This window comes from Psammomys obesus, unplaced genomic scaffold, assembly GCF_907164565.1.
Source record: "Psammomys obesus unplaced genomic scaffold, mPsaObe1.curated_primary_1811, whole genome shotgun sequence".
Lineage (NCBI taxonomy): Eukaryota > Metazoa > Chordata > Mammalia > Rodentia > Muridae > Psammomys > Psammomys obesus.
The window spans coordinates 15,286,937-15,307,486 of record NW_026596120.1 but is presented as its reverse complement, the minus strand read 5'-3'; the positions used below and the strand labels follow the sequence as shown (position 1 = coordinate 15,307,486).

General features: G+C 44.7%; 1 protein-coding gene across 1 annotated transcript in view; it reads left to right on the top strand.

The window, feature by feature from the left end:
• The window catches only part of LOC129693156 (collagen alpha-4(VI) chain-like), a 112,853-nt gene that overhangs the window by 75,226 nt on the left and 17,077 nt on the right, over window positions 1-20,550 (top strand). The window contains exons 22-33 of the mRNA XM_055629840.1: window positions 511-564; window positions 702-737; window positions 4,403-4,465; window positions 6,149-6,211; window positions 7,840-7,902; window positions 8,593-8,655; window positions 11,038-11,088; window positions 12,876-12,911; window positions 13,014-13,076; window positions 14,863-14,925; window positions 16,378-16,413; window positions 18,157-18,193. Of these exons, the coding sequence (XP_055485815.1) occupies window positions 511-564; window positions 702-737; window positions 4,403-4,465; window positions 6,149-6,211; window positions 7,840-7,902; window positions 8,593-8,655; window positions 11,038-11,088; window positions 12,876-12,911; window positions 13,014-13,076; window positions 14,863-14,925; window positions 16,378-16,413; window positions 18,157-18,193 (628 nt within the window). The remainder of the gene's footprint in view (window positions 1-510; window positions 565-701; window positions 738-4,402; window positions 4,466-6,148; window positions 6,212-7,839; window positions 7,903-8,592; window positions 8,656-11,037; window positions 11,089-12,875; window positions 12,912-13,013; window positions 13,077-14,862; window positions 14,926-16,377; window positions 16,414-18,156; window positions 18,194-20,550) is intronic.

Genomic DNA, 20,550 nt, shown 5'->3' with positions numbered 1-20,550 from the left:
CAGCATGATGCGCTTTGTGCCGTCATCAAAGGGACACCCAGCGGGGAAAGATAACGAACAGATCAGTATTCAGAAACATGAGACTCGAATGCCATTTGCATCTTTGTGCGCGTGTGTGTACATGTGTGCATGCTCATGCATGTTCACGCATGTGTGTGTGTGTGTAACATGTATGTGTGTGTGTGTAGGTCAGAAGTCTGAGTTCGGTGTCTTCCCCAATGGTTCTCTCTACCTGATTTATTGAGACAGGGTCTCTCACTACTCACTGTTTCTGCTAAACTGCCTGGCCAGTGAGCTCCTGACTTCTACCCAACTGGTGCTGGGATGCCAGGCACACACCTCTCTGCACAGCTTTCACGTGGGCCCTGGGGATCCAAACTCAGTTCCTCATGAGCAGTGCCGTCTCACAGACATTCTATCTCCGAACTTCCCAGTGAGAGAGCTACTGACCCTATGCATGTGTTGATCCAGGAGTCTGTGGAATTTAAACAGATCTTTCTCACTTTTCAGGGAAGTTCCGGTTTCCATGGACCTCTCGGAGAAACAGGCAGCGTGGGACCTCGGGTAGGTGTAAGTGCTGGAGGGGAATAACTCCTTCCTGCCTTTGCCAAAGAGGGAGGCAGGCCGGGGAGGAAAGGATAGGTTGCTGAGTGATCGGCTTGTTTCCTTTTCTGAGATCTCTTCTTCTTTTGTGCCCTTAGGGGTCACGTGGAAGAACTGGCCTGCCAGGGTTGAAGGTCAGTATTTTTGGAGAGGTCTGCTTTCATAGTTCTCTCTGAGGTCCAGGGGAGTGCTGGTCGGCTGTTGAAACGGCACAAGGGGTCACTGGGAAGTCAGTGTAGAAGAAGGGAATGTTCAAAATGCCCCCACTCCCAGATGCTCTATTTCATTTGGATTTAAAATAGTGCTTGGAGAGAAGACTTCTGACTTCTGATAAAATGACATTTCTGGGCAAAGGCCGGGGGTTTCCTATTTGTGCATGAGCAAGTACACAGTGTGGAGATGAAGGGAAAGGGTTGAGTTCGTGGCATCCCCAGGGGAGAGCCGATGCAGTTTGACAGTGGGCTGGGAACTATTCCTGGGAAGAATCTTGCTTCACTAAGCCTTTATCTGGCCCCAGGCAGCACACCACATGTTTGTCGGTATCATCTCGTGGAAACCTTCCCATAGTTCCATAGGGTCAGGAGAATGACCTAGGATAGGCATACTTTTGGTTTGGAACGAGGCAGTTATTAAGTCTGTAGAAAGTCAAAGCAAAAGAACAAATATCAAGAGATACATAGATAGCAAACTGTCATCAAATTGGGTGCTTGGAACATCCAGCAGAAATCAACTGGGAAAGCCCCTTTCAGGGGCTGCTGGATTTCCCAGGCAGAGAGTCCCCAGACAGAGACACCCAGAGAGTCACAGGCAGAGCTGGGTGTCCCCTCAGGAGTGGTGTCCAGTGGCTCCCCAGCAAATAGCAACACATAGGGATGATAATGTCAAGTCGACATTCACAACATCCGGCAGACACCGGAAGCTGAGGCAGTGACCTGGAGTTCCCAGTTAAGCTTTCTCTCCATGCACGAGCTTCCCATGGCTGAGCTTTGGACTCCCGCATCATCTACTGCAGGCACTTTTTTATCATGGCGCGAGCAGCAGTAACCTCTGATGGGAATGGCTTACTATCTGACCAGTCCCAAGATACAATGTTTTACCCTTGGGCTGTGCTCTTCTTCTCTTCCCTCCTCACAGAGTTGGGAGTAGACATCCCATCGCCTGACTTGGGGGTCTTAGAGGATGCTTTCAGATGAACATGCTTAGCTCTGAAATGGGAGAGCGGGCTTCTCTGAGAGTTTAGACAGCATGTGTCAGTTTACCAATGTATTAATGTTACAGTCCTCGTATCCCCACTCCGGCCCAGGACGGTAACTTTAAGGTTTGTCTAAGGGAGGGAGGGAGCCTGGGCAACGTCGTATGACTATTTCAAAATAAAATTAAAATCAGTCTGAGGTGGAACTTTGCCCTAGAACTTGTGCCCAGTAGACCAGCGTGGTAAAGTGAAGGAACTTGCCAGAGGCCCCACAGCCAGCAGATCCAAATCTAACGTCCGAATCAAAGACTACGATACTCTTTGAAGATTTTGTACAAAATCAGCTTAATTCCCGTAGGCTTCTCCCAGACTCAGTCCTGCCACTCTCTGCTCATGTCTTTTAGAGGCAGGGGACCAGCTTGGCTCGGTGTGCTGTTGACTTCTGACAGTAGGAGGGGAAGATTTTGTTTCCTTGCCATCTCCCTCCTTCTCCTGCTGCATCCTTGTCATGCGTGTACTTTGTCCACTCTGGGTTAAACTAACTGAGCATCTACAGATTTATAATTTTGTTTACTGTGAACAGAACCCCCTTCCCCTCCTACTTGTTCTATGTTTGGTGAACCTGTTATTAATTACATAGCTCCCTAACAGAAGTGATGGAACCCCACTCTAGTCAGTCACCTCACTTTTCTTTCACTCATCCCTCCTCTTCCCTCCATCTTGTTACTCTAATCCAGGGTTTTTACACTCTAGGCTTTTGTACTAGTTTGTTGAGACAGATTTTGCAATAGAGCCCTTTCATTGTGGAACAGGGATGAAATTGTGCAAACAAAGGGATGTAATTGGATGCTTCTCCTTTTCATAGATTATAATTGTTATGGGTCCTTAAAGTGACTTGCTCATATTCCTCATATTCCTCATATTCTTCCCAAGGTTTTCAATCAATGGCTTTCCCTCAATGGACGAACTGATAAAAAAATTCAGTACATAAACAGAATGCAATTCAGCTCTAAAGAAGGATAAATTCACAAAATTTGTATAAAAATGAAGGGACTTATAATGTATAATATGAAGTGAGGTTACATAATTTCAGAAAGAAAAACAAAAACAAGTATTCTCCCTAAAATCTGGATCCTATGCATATGCAAACAAATGTACAAAAAAAGTATAGTATAACATGTGGAAAGGAAAATAAGAAAATGGGGAGGGGATGAGGTGTAAGGGTTACCCAAGCCCAGGAGTTCCAGAATAGCCTGGCCAACATAGCAGGGCCACATTCCCAACCTCAAGTGAGGACATTGTTGCCGACTGTCAAGCATGGTCAACATCCTGTTTCCATGTGTGAGATAAAGGTCCTTGACATTAGAGAGATGTTTAGGGTGTCTATTGTTATAATCAATGCCACACACACACACACACACACACACACACACACACACACACACAAATCAGTCAGGGAGGAGACGTTTATTTTGGCTTACAGTTCTATATAATACAGTCCATCACTGAGGGAAGTCAGGGCAGGAACTGAAGCAGAGGCCATGAAAGAATGCTGCTTACTGGCATGCTCTCTCTAGCTTGTCCAGTTTGCTTTCTTTTATACCCCAGGACTACCTGCCCTGCAATGGTACCACCCACAATGGTCTGAGCCCTCCCACATCAATCACTAATTATGAGAATGTCCCGATCTGGTGGGGGCATTTTCTTAGCTGAGATTCTTTCTTCCCAAGTGACTCCAGCTTGTGTCCAGTTGACATAAAACTAACCAGCACGTGAGTGTCGAGTCCATTAAAGAGAGGGCTGAGGGCTGGAGAGGTGGCTCAGTTGCTAGAATGCTTGCTGCACAAAGGTGGGGGGGTCCGAGTTCCATCCCCAGAAACTGTGGGAAAAGACAAGTCATGGTGGTGCTGTAATCTCACCACCACGGAGGCAGAGACGGGGACATCCTGGGGCCCCCTGGCCAGCTACCTCTCTTAACTGATGAGACCAGGTCCTAGTAAGAGACCTGTCATAAAACAAAACAAAACAAAAACAAAAACAAAAACAAAGAAAAGAAAAGGTTAACAGCAGTTGAGGCAGATCACCAAATATTGACCTCTGGTCTACATGTGTGTGCAGGCACACACACAAACACACACATGCGCACACACACACACACTCAAACACACACACCCATAGACACGTGCACACACAAATACACATACACATAAATACATTTATCTGTACACTGCCAACTTATAGTGCCCCTTTCCAGCAGGGTTAGGCTTTTCGGAAGCAGTTGTTATGCAGAATAGGGATTTGGGTTATTTAAATAAAGGATTCCTACCCCAGCACTGGCTGAGCTGACAGAAAGAGATTTGTGAAGACTGCTGAAGACTGGGAAAGGTTGCAACAATCAGTCCCTGCATTTCCCCTGTCAGAGGGGAAGCCTCTCAGATTTCTTCTCTGGCCTGGATCCGTCTGTCTCTGGGGATGATTGAGCACAACCAGTCCAATTTCTTTTCTGTGCCTTATCCTTAGGGCTCTTAGTGGCTGCCTTGTGGGGACGGCTGTTTCCAATAGGGTACCTGCTGCGTCTGGGCACTCATTGCTCTCTCATTTCTGCAGGGTGTGCGTGGAGAGGCTGGTGAGCTGGGTTTCCAAGGAGAGCCTGGGTATCCAGGACCACAGGTTGTATTGAGAACTGGGTTTTAATCTAAGGACATTTGCTTGAAACCTTCTCTTTGTGTGATAGAAATGTGAATGAGAATGACCCAAAGAGCGCTTCCTGGGTCTTACCGAAGCCAATTGGGAAGGCCGAACCATAATAGCTGTATCGCCCAGACTCCTCGATCCTAGCCTAGGCCGTAGCATTAATTTGTTTAATTCACCACTGGGGGTTGAGTGGGGTTATTAGTCCATTTCATAGGGACAAAATGGAGAGGGCATGAGGTAGGTAGGCAAACTGGCCAAGGTCACACTGCTAGTGAGTGATAGAATTGGAATCCGAACCTGAAGTCAGTGCTCGTGATGAGTGCCTCTGGAGACGCACCGAGTTGTTCCTAAGTGGCCTTTAATTCATTAAAGTTGTATTCCATCACCTCGCACTTACTGGGTTTCTGCTATGCATGGACCTTGGGGTGCTTAAACAAGCAAGACAAGGTCTTACCCTTTATGGCTTCAGTCCACCGAGGGGCTGTACACTAAGTGACAAGTGGAAACGTGAATGTCAAAGCAGCTCTTCTGGAATCCTCAAAGGGAAAAGTAAACCTACCATTCCACAGTCCTTCAAGCTCTTTCCTCTATAAAGCAAAGCATTTCCAAGTTCCCTGCAGTGGAAGAACTTTAAACTGACAACACACTTGATTCACACTGAATCCTCTCTCCAGCATTGAAAACCCAGTGAGTGTTAGATGATGATTCGAGAAGCTATTTGCTGATTCCAGATGACAAAGATGCTCAAGAAAGAAAAGAGTAATCAAAGTGTAATTAGAGTGTGTTTGCTTTATGATGAAAAGAAAAAATGGCATCAGGGGGAATAACGAAGAAACCTATTTTTTCCTCCATTTTTCTCTTTGATCAGTGGCTTATTTCAAATTTGGACCCCTGCTACTGTCATGTCCCTGCTCTGTCTTCTCTAGTCACCGGATTCCGCCTTTTGAAAGCGGTGCACATCATACCAAAAGCCATAAGCCAGATGATTATGTTGATTAACAGAACTCGTCCTCCATTCTCACCTTCCCACTGGGAGGTGGGGAGTGATGGTCTATTTAAAATAGATGATTGTCAATACCTCACCTGGGAGAGTAAAAGCTGAGGTCAATGCTTCTATTAGGACAGTATTACTCAAAAAAAAAAAAAAACTGGAAAAAAATTAAAGTGTCAAAATGTGTAAAGTAAAGAAGACCGGAGGGAATATAAGCAGCTCCTGCCCCAGCAACGGGGACTGAGACACTTAAATGCACCTCTGGAACCTCTGGCTCTTGATAGAGTGACAGCTGTGATCTTGGCCTGCTAAAGGAAAATCTTTCCAAATGAGAGAGAGGCCATTGTCAGCCCACTCCATTGATTTCAGAGTAGTTGGGTGGATGAAGATACGAAGACAACATTAATGAACTTGAGTGCTTGGCAGATCCATCTGGAAAGATTGCTAAGAGCATGGAGGCTAAAGGATCTATGTCCTCCTACCCTGTAGATGGAGTGTGGAAAGAATGCTCTATGAGCACCTCAGAGTGTAGACACAGCCTGACTCTGTTTGGTAGAGATCACGCAGCGATGGGTCGTTCAGCGGGTATCTGGGATGACTTTACACTTATATGGGATATAAATGGCTGTGTAAAAATCGGTTGAAACTTAATGTCTCTTTTGGAACAGGGGCCCAGAGGAAGGCAAGGAACACCAGGAATTTTTGGTCAAAAAGGGGTTCTGGGCGCCCAGGTAGGTTTGTAAGACAAATGGCTATAGTATGGCTGCTGATTAGACGGGGTTTATTCTTGCCTTGAGGATTCACAGGGTGAATCATTTGTTCTGGGGTCTGTGAGTACCAGAGCTTTCCAGGACATTTAGTTTGAGGAAGTTGGCATCCATATCAGCTGTGTGCTCCCTCCATTCTGGCCACACAGTTATCAGGAAGTTCTGGGTTTGAACCTCACAGACATGTCTCACAGCTCATGTTTATTCCTAGTGCAAGAACAAATGACAGTGCCATACAGAGGCTTGCTTAAACTGCCCACTCCTCACGAGGAAACAAGGGTATGCTTGACTGTGTAGATAAGGCCACAGAGGCTTAGGGCAATCCAATGCCTGGTTGTTTAAGTAGTAAATAGTCAAATGGCCTCTGACTTTGGTCTTTCTAGCATCTGTTCCACTGTCCATCTAAAGTCCGTGGCTAGTGGAGAGGTCAGAGAGACTGAGCTGTATGATCAGGGAGGCTTCCTGAGGACAGGAACATTTGCCACAGCTTAGACACTTGAGGAACACAATGTGACTCAGGTTCATGGTCTCCATCCAGAGATTCAAAACAGCAGCTCTAGGATGGCCAAAGTCATAGCTCTGTCCTCAGTCTCTTCTGGGTAACAATCTAGCTTGCAGTTCCCGAAGCGTTTAAAGCCCATTTGTTTGTTTATTGAGACAGGGTTTTACTATGTACTTCTAACTGGCCTGGAACCCACAGAGATCTGTCTGCCTCTGCCTCCTTAGTGCTGAGATTAAAGGTGTATGTCACAGACCCTGGATAACCTGTTACTTAAAAAATCTCATTGTGATATTCTAAGTCTAATTTGAACACATTTCAGTTTGGAGCAGGTAAAAGATTAGGCTTTAGTTTTCCTGCTCCTTTTCCTGTTCGCCGTGTTTAGTAGATTTTAAATTTTCATTGTACCCTTCATTCTTTCTCCCAGTCACCCCCATCTAGAGTTTAAATGTGTCTGCTATGCATTTTGCATGTTGGAAGAGAAAATTAACTGTGTTAAGCATTAAAAGCTCAGCTTACATCTCCGTGCCAATTCCCTTGTTCCTTATGAAGCTACAGGGAAATGATCTGTTTCTGCAGATAAGGTCACAGAGGCTCCAGGAGATTAAATGGATTGCCACCCAGACAGAAAGTGGTCAGAGTGGCCTCTGACTTAGGTCTTTGGATGAGGATTCATGAGCACATTGACAATTCCAGACCAATTCAGCAATCTCTATGCTCTTGGGATGGTATCCCAGTGAAGCCATCAGTAGCTGAGAGTGTCATGGAGCAAAAGCTCATTTAATAGATTGACCTACCAATGTTGTAGCTTAGCAAATACAGCTCTGTAGAGAATCAGTTGTTGACTCCTGTGGCTTCATGGTGATGGCTCATTGCTGGTACCCAGCATCACAAGACAATATTGTATCAAGTATGACTAGTCCAGGAAAAGGTCAAAGTTTTAAAATTTGAAGTTGGGTTATACTAAATGCATGTGATTTTTTTTTTTCTGTTGTAAAGTAAAAAACACAACAAAAATCATTGGTCCAGTGACTGCAAGTCAGGGGCTATATGTAGTAAGAGAGTCATGATTTTGGTCATGGTATCATTGCAGGGGAATCCTGGGACTCCAGGGCCAAATGGCTCAAGAGGACCAGCCGGACCCAGAGGAATAAAGGTGAGTGTCAGAGAACAGATTCTTGAGTTTGACTTTAGGGAAACTTTGGGCTTTCCTAGGCAAATCTTTCCCTTGCCATCATTTCCAGTATGTTCATGATAGTGCTGATGAAGCTATTGACTGCCTTTCCACTTAGAGCTAGAATGGTGCATACAAAGAGGGAAATGATATAAACTGGCCTATGGAGAAATGGCTCGCCTATATCAGGAGGCAGTGGTGCGCTGACAGAGAGAACAGGCATAGACTCGCTCTGAGCCTACATTCTCACGCCCACACCTGGGAAAGCCATAGTGACCCAAGCTCTCTAAGTCTCTCATCATCAGTACAAAGACGGCTAGTATGTTTATAATTACCTTTACTTAACACACACGTAAATACACATAATTTTAAATCGAGTTTCTGCATCTGAGAGGAGTCACGTGGTATTTTGTGGCTTATTTCTCTTAACATAATGAGTTACAATCGCATCCATTTTTCCTGCATTATTGTGATTTAATTTTCCTTTACAGCTGTATCCAATTCCACTGTGCATTTTCTTTTTAATCCCATTTCCAGAACAAGCCTTAGCAAGCCCGTATGGTGCTGTTAATAGGTCTTGAAAGGACTAACCAAAAATCTTTAAGAAAAACGGCACAAAAATATATAAACTCATGGGAGAAACTCAATTTCATCTTTCCCCTTTATTAAAAGGGAGATCTCGGTCATGCAGGAGAAAGAGGTCCACTGGGTCAGCAAGGACCACGAGGGCAGCCTGTAAGTCCAGATCCTCTGTTTTGAATTCTTGATTGAATTTTTTATCTTTTTCTTGTTTTGTATGTGTTTTTGTTTCACATAAAAAATAATAGTCTTGATGATTTAAACTCGATGTTACCAATATGACATGATGGCTTGAACTGTTGAGGATTTAGCCAAAGGTCCATAAGTTCCACATAAATAAAGAATTAAAAAAATGTGTTGCATTTCTTTTGCCTTCTCATTGTTGAAGAAGGAAGTGCCTGTGAGTCTCTGATATTCGATGAGGAGGTTTCTCAAATATCTGAGTCTTTTGGGACCAATGAGATGCTCAGATAAACTTAAAAATCTTTGTGAGTCTGTGTGTTTGCGTGCTTTTTGTATGCGTGAGCATGCTTATACCATGGCATGTATGTGGAGGTCAATTTTGGGTGCTGTTCATTTGTGGCCTTTATAAAAAGATTTATTTTATACGTGTGGGTGTTTGGTCTGTGTGTACTTCTGTGTACCATACGTTTGCCTTGTGCCTGTGGGGACCAGAAGAGTGGCTGAGATCTCCTGGAACTGGAATTGTAGATGATTGTAAGCCATTGTGTGGATGCTGGGGATTGAGTCCAGGTCCCCTCTACAGGAGCAGATGGTGCTGTTAACCTCTGACCCAGCTTTCTAGCCTGAGGCAGGATATTTTTTTTCTTTATACCTGTGTAAGGCAGCCTGGATAGCCGCTGAGCTGCACCTCTGTCTGGGAGCACTGGGATTGAAGATGGGCGCTGCCATATCTAGCTTTCCACAAGTTCTAGGGGTTTAAACCCAGGTCCTCATGCTTGTGCAGTGGGCTTTACCCACGGAGCCATCCCCCCCAGCACAGAGACATATTTTTCTAGATACCAAATTAGAACACTTAGCTAGAATCACTATCCTTTCAGAATAGGAGTTTAATTATCCAGAGCTTAGGAATAACTTTGGAGACCAATTATCATGAGCGATTTCTTCCTACAGATGAAACTTTCAATGCAGGGCTCTTCATTTTTACCTTGTTCACTGATCTGAGCACAGGCGGAAATTAGTTATTTCATATGACTATTTTCAGCTCACCATTTTCCTGTGGTTCAGTTTTTCATAAGAGCAGTGCTGTCTTCTGGAGATTTCTTCTACCAGCAGTTAGGAAGGGCCTGTAAGGGTACTCCCCACAACCCCTCCCCCAATTTAGCACTGAAATTGCATTTGTTGGGAAGGAGAGAAAACTGAAGCAGACCCAAGAAGCTTAAATTAAAATGTGTAAGGAGTGTGAGTGGAACAGGGCTACTGTGAAATGGACTGTGAGGCAAACAGTACAGGCCCTGTGCCTGTACTCTGAAAAGGTAAATGGTGAAATTCATATTTTGTTTGATTTTATTCTGCTCTCTTGGTTGAAATAGCATAGAGCTTATGCCCCTTAACTCCCTTCACCTTCTCCCCCCCTTTCCCTCCTCTCTGTAAGCTAGGGAAGGGCATTATTCTTGGAGGTGGCATTCCAAGCCCGAGGACCTGAGTCTGAAATCTCTAGAACTCGGGTAAAGACAGATGTGGAAGCACACATCTGTAATCCCAGCACTCTCACAAGTCTCCAATCACAGCCTCCAAATACAGGCCTTGATCTCTCCCCAGAGATGCAGGCACTGATGCTCTGTGTGGGAGAAGACAGAGTAGCAGCCAAAGGATGGCACTTCCCTCCTCATAGAGGATTCGGTTTTTCCCCCCTTTCCCTTTGTACTTTACAATTTTCCTAATTAGGCCACAGTAACAGTCTTCAGGCCTTCCGCGTCCCATTTGCCCTTTCTGTTTATCTACTTGATCTAAAAATGTCATTGCCCCCAAAGCCACTACAGTTGAATTCACTTCTTAGGATGGACACTTACCTGCATTATCTGTAGTTTGGCAAATACAGCTCTGTAGAGGATCAGTCATTGACTCCCGTGGCAATGTTCAGATCTCTAGCAATGTCCCAGTGTACACACGTGTGTGTGTCTCTGTGTGTGTGCATGTATGTATATGTATGCATGTGTATGTTGAGGCAGGTCTCATTGAGCCAGGCTGGGTCAGACTCTCAGGCTTCCTGCCTCAGCCTTCTGAAAACTGGAAAAGATACCGACATGTTTACCAGAGAGTGAGCTCAGCTCCACAGGTTCTTAGTCCTCCCAGCAGCCATGTAGGCGACACTGTCATGGTCTTTTAAGGTTTTAAGCCCCTGTCCCTCCACTGTGAGTGTTTGTCCCATGCAAGCACTCTTCCAGCCTTCCCCAAGACCCTCCCTCTTCCCTGATTTCTCACTTTGTTGGCTTATCCAAAGGTTTGGCTATTGTTATCAGCCACGAGTTGGTCTGGGTGAATCTACGGTCAGTTCATCTTGTGTTGTTTTCCTAGGGTCTAATTGGTCCAGATGGTTACGGTTTCCCAGGAAGAAAAGGGAAGAAGGTAAGCTCAGGCAAAGAGCATTCCAATATCAAACCACGGTTCTGATTTCACTTTACTAGAATATGGTGGGTTTTCAGGAGTTGTGTCAGGAATGGTTTCTTTAATGACATGTCATAGTGTTCCCTCCCTGTGAAGTAAAAGGCTGATCTAGTCCTTCACTTATTCTAAAACCAACCCCTAGCATCGGCTTCTAGCCCCACCAGGCGGTCCCACACCGTCCTGATCTGGAGATGCCAGCCCTTTCCCAGCTCCTTGTCTCTACGATGCTATAGAATGTTCTTTTCCTTCTCTCTCCCTTGGACAACGGTAGCTCGTTTTCCAAGCTGAACTCACATATCGGCTTACTCTGGTAGATGCCTTGGGCTTCTCCAGACAGAATTTGCCACCCTGTGCTTCATGCCTTTGAAGCATCAGGCTCCCTTTACCCTGTGATCTCCAGTTTATTCCTCTAGTTTAGACCAAACCCAACACCACACGTGTCCTTTTTGTTTTTTTTTTTAAACATCTATCAGACAACTTAAAATTAGCACATCCTCCAACAATAACTTTATTCCTTTCTTTTTTCAGCATTTATGGATTTTATGTTTTAATTTATCTGTCCCTGTTTCTCTGTCTTTATCTCCCCTCCCTGCTCTCTCTCTCTCTGCGTGCGCATGTATGTGGAGGCCAGAGCTCAACCTTGGCTGTTGTTCCTCAGAGGCTGTCCTCCTTGTTTATTTGTCTCAGAGGTCACCATTTAGGCTAAGATGACTGGCCAGAAAGCCGTAGGCGTCTGCCTGTTTGCACCTCCCCTGTGCTGGGATCACCAGTGTGTTTCACCACGCCTGTCTCTGCCACTGAGTCACACCCCAACCAAGCATTTTACCACCTCTGGTTACTTCTGTCATGTAGGCCAAGTGTACACGATTCTCTACTTTGATTCCTTCAGAAGGCACCTAATAATCTCCCTGCCTCTGCCTCGTCGAGTTAGGCCTTCCTGAGTCAACCAGAACCATCTTTTATGAGCATAGCAAGAGCATGTCTCTGTTCTATCCAAAGCCTGCTATCGCTCCCTGTGGCACTGAAAGAAAACCCAGTGTTCCATGGCCTATAAGACTGGACACGCCTGGCTTGTGTGTGACCTTCTAGGCATCCTCTCCTGACCTCCTCTCTCATCAACCTCTTGCATTAATGCCTCTTCACATCCTTTTCCATTTTCCTGGGCTTCCTCCCCCTCCATATTCCCCCCCCCCCCCCCAGGTCCCTGCTAAGCTCCCTTCTTTACTCCATACTGCCAAATGCTACCTTTGCAAAAAGACTTTCCCTGGCCACCATCTATAGAAGAGCCCCTTCCCCTCCTCCTCTCCCTCCCCCTCCCACACACCCTCTACCCTTACACGCTCCCAAGGATGGACTCACCCAACTGCAGACCGAGACATTTGAGAAACATTTGCACATGTACTGAACACGTAGGAACTCTCATTTCCTGCCTAAATAACACAGGGTGTTTGTCTGTGTTCACAGCATCTGTGTAGTTTTCGGTATTCTGTGTCATCTGGAGACTGACGTGTAGGGGAGGAAGCGCTTAGGTCACACACGTGTGTCCTGGGCCATATGTATGTGGGAGAGGGACCACCTACTGGAGCATGGTTAGAATTTCTAGGGGGGAAATTGTAAAAAAAACTATTAACAAATTGTTGCCCTCTGGGATTGAAATGTGGCCTCTTGACCATTTCTTTCCTGGAGGAACGCTGAGGAAAAACTTATTCACCTGGCACTGAACGTTGTCTTATCTTTTCTGACCCTAGGGCGAACCTGGATTCCCTGGCTATCCTGGTGTGCAAGTAAGAAGACAACTCTGTGGGCCTGGCAACTGCTAGGCAGTATGTGTTCCACGTCTGTAAGTCTTTCCGTATGCTCACAACCTTGCTTTCACCTTTGTAAAGGGAGAAGACGGTAACCCGGGCCATGGAGGAGAGAAGGGGGCCAAGGGAACCCGAGGGAAGAGGGTAAGAACCAGAGGGTCATCTGCAATCACTACAGGCACAGACGGGGCTATGCCTGACTGATCAGTACACACTGCACACCCCCCCCCCCCCCCCCCCCTCTCATTTATAGTCAGGGTTGAAATGCAGCCTGGCAATCGGGAACAAGGCACACGGGCTAGAGTTTCAGCTCTGCACTAGACGGCTCAAGACAATTTGAGGGCACCTAAGTCCGGGTGACTCTAGGGAAAATTTGGAAGGATGTTGTCAAGGACAACACTTTTTTGACAAGCAAGTGTGGATTGTCTGAGTCTTCCCCATGCTTCTTTGGGACTAGATTCTCAAAAACACAGCTTCAGTCTTTGAGTCTACTGTGCTCCATTGAGTCTCCTGTTAAGGACCGTTCCTCTACATTCTGTACATTGAATATGATTTGTTTTAAAAAACTTTTTTATTTGGTTTTTGAGACAGTCTTATAAAGCCCATGCTGGCCTTGAACTTGTTATGTAAGTAAGGCCTGCCTTGGATCCCTGTTCTTGCTCCCTGTGCTTCCTAACTGTACCATCATGCCCAGCTGTAAAGATTAAAGGTTGGGTCTTGAAGAGCCACATTCAATGGCAGCTCATTTTGAAAAGAGTAACTGTGGATATTAGGATTTGGAGAGTGTTTAGCTGATAGACATTAGAAAGCAAGCCTTGGGCTGATGAGATGACTCAGCAGGAGTTCTAGTTTCTATGGCTTTGATAAACACCACGGCCAGAACAACCTGGGAGGAAAGGGTTTATTTAGCTTATGCTTCCACATCTCGTTGAGGGAAGTCAGAGCAGGAACCGAAGCCGAAGTCACAGAGAAATGGTCCTTACTGGCTTGCCCCTCATGGCGTGCCCAGTTTGCTTTCTTACAGAACCCAGGACCACCAGCCCAGGGATGGCATGTCCACATCAATCATTAATCAAGGAAGTGCCCTCTTCCTAGTGACTTGAGCTTGTGCCCAAGTTGACAAGAACTAACCAGCACCATGGGTAAAGGCACTTGTCACCAAGAACCCACATGGTGAAAGGAGAAAAAACAAAAGGATCTCCACATGTGTTCCATGGCATGCACATACACACACACACACACACACTAATAAAAAAATGTGATTTTAAAATATTTAAAGTAAAACCTTCTTGGAAGAGGACATGAACTTGTGTTCAGAGCAGAACAGGAGGAAAAGAGAGCGTGTGTTTTCCTTGGACTCAGTAATTGGTATTTTCATCTATGGCAAGGTCCATGCTCACCCAGCTTTGCTGCTGCTTATTCAGTGAACTGATCTTTCTACTTCCAAATAAAAAAAAAAAAAAGATGAAGCATTGATTAAATCCAGATTAAATTGGTGCTGTGTTACTTCAAACAGCTAGAAAATGAGCAGTGAGCCCCCTCCACCCTTTCCCAAGACACAGAGGCCAGGAAGGTGCTGTGGGGACTTTTCTTTTCCCCACTGTTAGGCCCTCAGTACAGACCCTGTGTGTTATGTTTATCACATGCCCTTGAGCCTTGACTGGGGGTTAGGTCATCTTCGAATGCTCTTCATGGAAGTGTGTGTGTGTGTGTGTGTGTGTGTGTGTGTGTGTGTGTGTATGAGATCCGTGGCAAGCTGGGGCTAAACATATGGGTTAGAAGTCCTCTTGTCCCCAGTAAGCCTCCCTGTCTCTCTCCATGGAGGATCCCTGGACTCGATGGCCTTAGGCATGAAACAGTTTGATGTTTTGGGAAGGCCAGTTCTTGTAGCCCATGGGGAAGCTTATTCCTTTGGTTGTTTCATTTGTAGGGTAATTCTGGCTTTCCTGGGTTTGCTGGAACTCCGGGTGACCAAGGCCCGCCGGGAAAAATGGTAATGGGTACCCTCTCCTTTAAAAAAAAAAATTTAATTTTTAACCTTGTGCCAAGATGAGTAAGAGCTTCATAAGAGGCCTTACTGAAGAAGAAACCAATGTCTGGGACATTCAGCAGGGCAGACTGCTGACAGAACACCTACTTCAAACTCTACACAGTATTCCACATAGGGTTTTTCTTTGGACGTAGAGGTGGTCTCGAAGTGTCTAGAGAGTTACAGCTAAAAACATAGAACAATACGTAAAACTTACTGGAGAATGAGCTGACCAAAATGCAAACATAACAACCGACATAACAACATACAGCCAGAAGGAAATCCTAATGCAGTATTCTATCCATACAATCATGCAAGACTAGAAGAATTTACAGAATCCCCTGGGATGTGGAAAGGCTCTGGGGTGTCACCCTATGCCCTGTTTTAGAGATAGGGTGGTATAGCTTGCTTCTCTGTTGCTGTGAGAAAACACTGACCAAAAGCAAGTGGGGGAGGAAGGGGTTTATTTGGCTTACAGTTTATAGTTCCTCACTGAGGGAAGTTGAAGCAAGGACCCAAGGCAGGGAAGAGCTTGATGGCCAGGACTGAAGCAGAGACCACAGAGGAATGCTGCTTACTGGCTTACTCCCCCGACCTGGGATGGCATCCATCCCAGGCCCATCTGTTTAGGGGTGGTACTACACACAGTTGGCTGGGACCTTCTGTATCAGTTGGCAATTGAGAGAATGCCTCGTAGACATGTCCATAGACCAATCTGAGACAATGGCTCTCAATGGAGGCATTCCGAGGTATGCTAAGGTTTGTATCAAGTTGACAAAAACTAACCAGCACATGGCCGTCATTCTATGAGGGATAACATACTCATCATCCAGAGTGGGACCTGCTGGCCTCACTGGAGTTCAGGATTTTTACTGGAGAGGCTCAACTGAGTCAGAAACTGAGTCATCAAACTGAGTCGTTTGATAATGTGCAGATTGAGCAGGCTTCAGTACAGTGACCTGCCCAAGGCTACAAGCTACCACCTTGTGTTGTCTAAGACAAAGACTGGCAAGGCTCCCACAGTGGCTAGAGCCAGACAGCGGTAACTGGAAGGCTTCTGGGAGAATTCCTTCACTGTGAGGGCAGAGGTGGGGTGGGGATGAAAGGCCCGAAGAGCAGGAACAGGGGAACTTACCAGGATGTACTTTAGAATAGCTTGTGGTAGGACCTGGAACCTTGAATGTCTATAGATTAGTTTCAAAATTCCATGGATCTATGTCCCATCCTCCCGGGCTTTGGACTCTGGGATGCACTGCTCAGGAACTCTGTCCTCCTTACTAGGCTGGGTAGAACTCCAGGACCAGGAGAGAAGGGTGTATGTGCCATGATGAACACTCAGCATCTCCAGTTAGCTGTAGAGAAAAAGTGTTGGGAATCAGAATCTTGCGGTTTTAACCCTGTTTCTACTCTTTCCAGGGCATCAAGGGCTCAAAAGGTTTGGTGGATAGGACGGTAGGTGAATTCTCTTAATACAAAAATTCACATACTTAAAAATATAAATCTTTCTATATCCCCAAAGCAAGATTTGCTAAACCTAAAGCTTCTTAATTTTTCCTTTTATCCATTTTGTTAATACTGTAAGTTCACAGAGTTTTCCTGGAAATGGTGTTAGGCCCAGCAGGGAGCCTAACTACCTAAAAGGCTTGCTGCGAAGGAAAGTTGGAGGCTGGAATCGATGCAATTAACAAGAGGTTATTTACACCAGCGTGCTGGGGCTAACTCTACATTCAGGCTAGAGTCGCAGTGACTCTCAGTAGCCTCTGATTTTTAAAAGGATAGATGAGGGGGTTACAGGTCTGACATCATGGGAGCGGATCTAGGGTCTATTGTGGGCACCAGGTCTGGTTAGCTTTGTCTTAGACATCTGGGGGATATCTGATCTTTCCTGATATGTGCAGATTCAGCTACTGTTAAAAGTGGGAAAAGGATTACATTTTGTGGTCAGACTAGGCCATTGTTAAAGGTGGGAAAGCAATTTGCTCATCCTGTGGCCTCTCTGAGAAGCGGGGCTACGTGCCTTTAGTCAAAAGGTCAAGGGCTATTTGGAAGGGGAATTAGGGCCATCTGGATCTGCTGCTAGGCAATGTTATTTTCTTCTGAAACTGAGTGGAGGTCTTTGCTTGTTCATTTCCTTATCTCCGTTTCCGTCCGTGCAGATGGCTAGGGTCAGGAGGGACTGTTACATTCTCCTATTCTCTGGAAAAGTACTGGGAGACTTTAGTTTGACATGGGCCTATAATTTAAAAATATAGGCTATAAGGCTAGTCTGATTCTTTCAATGGCACTATAAAATAATAGAATAATAGTTTAAACATTAAATGGCACAAAAGAAAAATATTTTGAGTCTACCTTCTTCCTGGAGTATCTCTTCTATAAAACTAAAAACACTGCTTACAAAGTTATATTTTTTGTTTGTTTGTTTGGTTTTTTTGAGACAGGGTTTCCTTGACTGTCTCTCTTTGTAGACCAGGCTGGCCTCAAACTCACAACCATTTACCTGCCTCTGCTTCCTGAGTGCTGGGATTGAAGGTATGCATGCCACTATGCCGGGATATTTTTAATAAAACAATTCACAGAATGCTACAGGCTTTTGTGTCTTATGGGATACTTCAAAAATAACCTCAGAAACGATGAGGAGTGATTATCTCCCAAGTACACACAAACTCTTAAGTAGGGTTGGAGGAAGTGGGACCGACCGAGGAACAGGAAGTGGTGAGGTCTGAGGCTGAGGGAAGAATGGAATGGAGAGGGAGGAATTAAAGAAAAGAGGTAGAATAATTACAAGGGTGGGGCTCTAGGGGGCGTCTGTTTTGGCAGTCTTTCTAAAGAAGTGCTCTAGCAGACACTACTATAAAAATTCTTATGTTGGCAGCAGCCCCCAGTGCTGTCTGGGTTTCAACCTTCAGAATCAGATTTGATCCCACTGATTTGTGAGGCAGATTACCAAGGAAAAACGCATTCCCTACCTACCTATCTCAACATGCTGTATAAAATCCTTTAGATGTTTTAACGTAGCGGCTGGGTCTGGAAATAACGCTGTTAGGTGGTGTCGTCAGCTTTAACAATTTTGTGGTTTTCTGTCACATATTTAAATACTTCAGATAGGTCCTGATATCGCGCACTCGGTGTTTCAAGTCATGACAGAGGAACGCGCTGCACAGTAAATGCTCATTTCCTCTCCCCGTCTCTCCACAGCCTTGCGAAATTGTTGATTTCATGCGAGGAAAGTGTGGTAAGTTGTTTGGGAGACACTCAGATGGCGCCATCGATGCAGAATGGGGGCTAGGGTAGATCAAGGGCATACCTCAGGATTTGACTGAGCCATGGGAAGCGGCTTGTCCATGTTAAACAGCTCTTATAAATTAACAGACTGGGCCCAGTTTCCCTTCCAGTAAGTGATCTCTTCCTCTGTGGGCTCCGGGATGAAGTAGTTTGAAAGGCACACCATCTCAACAGGGTCTCCCAAATGTAACTACACTCACACTTACGCACCTGCATCTTGGTGCATGAAAGAGAGCATTGGGAAGCCCCTGCTCTTTTTATTTCCACAAACAGGACCCATGCTGACCTTTCAAAAAGAAACGCGCCCTCTTTGTTGTCATTTCCACCGCAGAAATGGAACTATGAACTATTAGGTCCTAACTGCTTTGTCACGAAACTGGTTGACGCTTATGTGCTCGCTTTAAAAACCATCATGGGTACTCTCGTCCACAGAGGGCACCCTTCTCCCCTTACTGGTGGTAGGGAAGGAACACTGAATTGAAAGTTCTTAGTGTAGAAGCTTGGGTTTTAGACACAATCACTTGCCTTCTTGCTCAGGCTTCTGTCCACTCTTGTCCAGCTACTGTTCAAGGAGATCCCAGGATCCATTTTCATGGAAGTCACACAGAGTAATACTATCAGCTTGGGTAGGAGGAAGAACTGGCCATATAGAAAGCTATATGGTTACACAGAGAAGCACCCCAGGGTCAAAAACAAATAGAAAAGCGAGAAAAAAGTATTTGAGATAGTCGAGGGCTCAGTGCCCTTGCTATGTCATGTCAAGATAAAAATTGCTGCTGCATAATCATTTTTATCTATAAGCACAGACATTTTTGGAAAGCTAAATCTAAATGTGTAAAAAAAAAAAACATGTTTGAATTGAAAATAGGCAAAACACATGAGAGTCAGAGAAGAGAAAAAAACCTAATTAACAGTGCACTTATGAGAATATTCACCCTTAATGGAAATCAAAGATTATCAGTTAAAACAATGAGATGCTCTTTTTGGCCCTCAAACTGGAAATATGTACATAATTGCTGTACATAGATACATACCCATACTTATTTGTATCGTTCTGGTCTGTAGAGACAGGGTCTTGCTAACTAGCCTATCTTGCCTGAAAGTCCTTATGTATACTGCTGTGGTTTCAAACTTGCAATCCTCCTGTGCCAACCTCCTGAGAGCTGGGAATGCAGGCTTGTACCACCAGGCCTGGGTTTCAAATCGGAAATATTGTTAAAAAGTCAAAATAATCCTTACCCTAATATGAGGGTATGCACATACGTTTGACTTGGGTGAAGAGCAACTGGGCTGGCCATATACAAACCTATACTTACAGCAACAGACAGACTGTAATTGAACCAGATAGGCACAGATGCTTGCACACGCGTGCTCGGACTGAGTGACGAAGGCTGAAGAATCATGGGACATCTACATAGTAGGATATATGCTAGCACTCAGCATTTACTGATGAAAAAAAAAAAAAAGGTCATACCAGTGTAACATGATTCACAGTCAAACATACTTTAAACTCCAAGTTTCATCAAATAAGATGAAAGGATTTTTATGTATGGATACCCAGATGGTATTTTTTTATGAGCATGTGTTGCTCATATATATGCACATACATATATGCTTTTACATAAAGTATATAATGTAGATGATTATATTTTAAGAATATATATATATATATATATATATATATATATATATATATATGAGATTCATGTTCAGAATAGGTTAGTGTTTTAATTGAATGTAACCAAAGACCTCAGTAACAATGGGGAAATGTGTCTCTCAAGTCAAACCTTGGGTATCATCAGTCTGGGTTAATAAGAGTCCTGGGTTGTGTACATTCTAGGGGTTCCAGGATAGTCTCCTTGTATTTTCTTCTTTCTCATTGTATGTGTGTGGTAGGTGCTGTATTTCCCAAATTTTTTCATGCTCTGAGTAGTTAATCAAACTTTAGCCATTGTATCTGCATTTCATCTAGCCTGGAAGGAAAGGGAGAGGCAAAGGGCAAAGGGCAAAGGGCAAAGAGTACTCTTGCCTCTTTTTTTTTTTTTTTTTTTTTTAGTCTACCAAATAATGGGTTTCATTAGGGTATAAAAATGCGTTTGCAAAGTCTGAGCATTTTTCTTATTCTATTATCCAGAATGTAGTAAGCAGCCCTATTAGAATGGGAAAAAAAATGAGAATATAATATACTGATCAAGTAGTATGTGCCCTTGCCATAGTGGGGAGGGGTGTCTAGAAGGCCATTTGAATTTCTCAGAAGAGAGGGTTTTTCAAAGTGGACACAGTTTGAAAATCCCAGCAAGAGGCAAG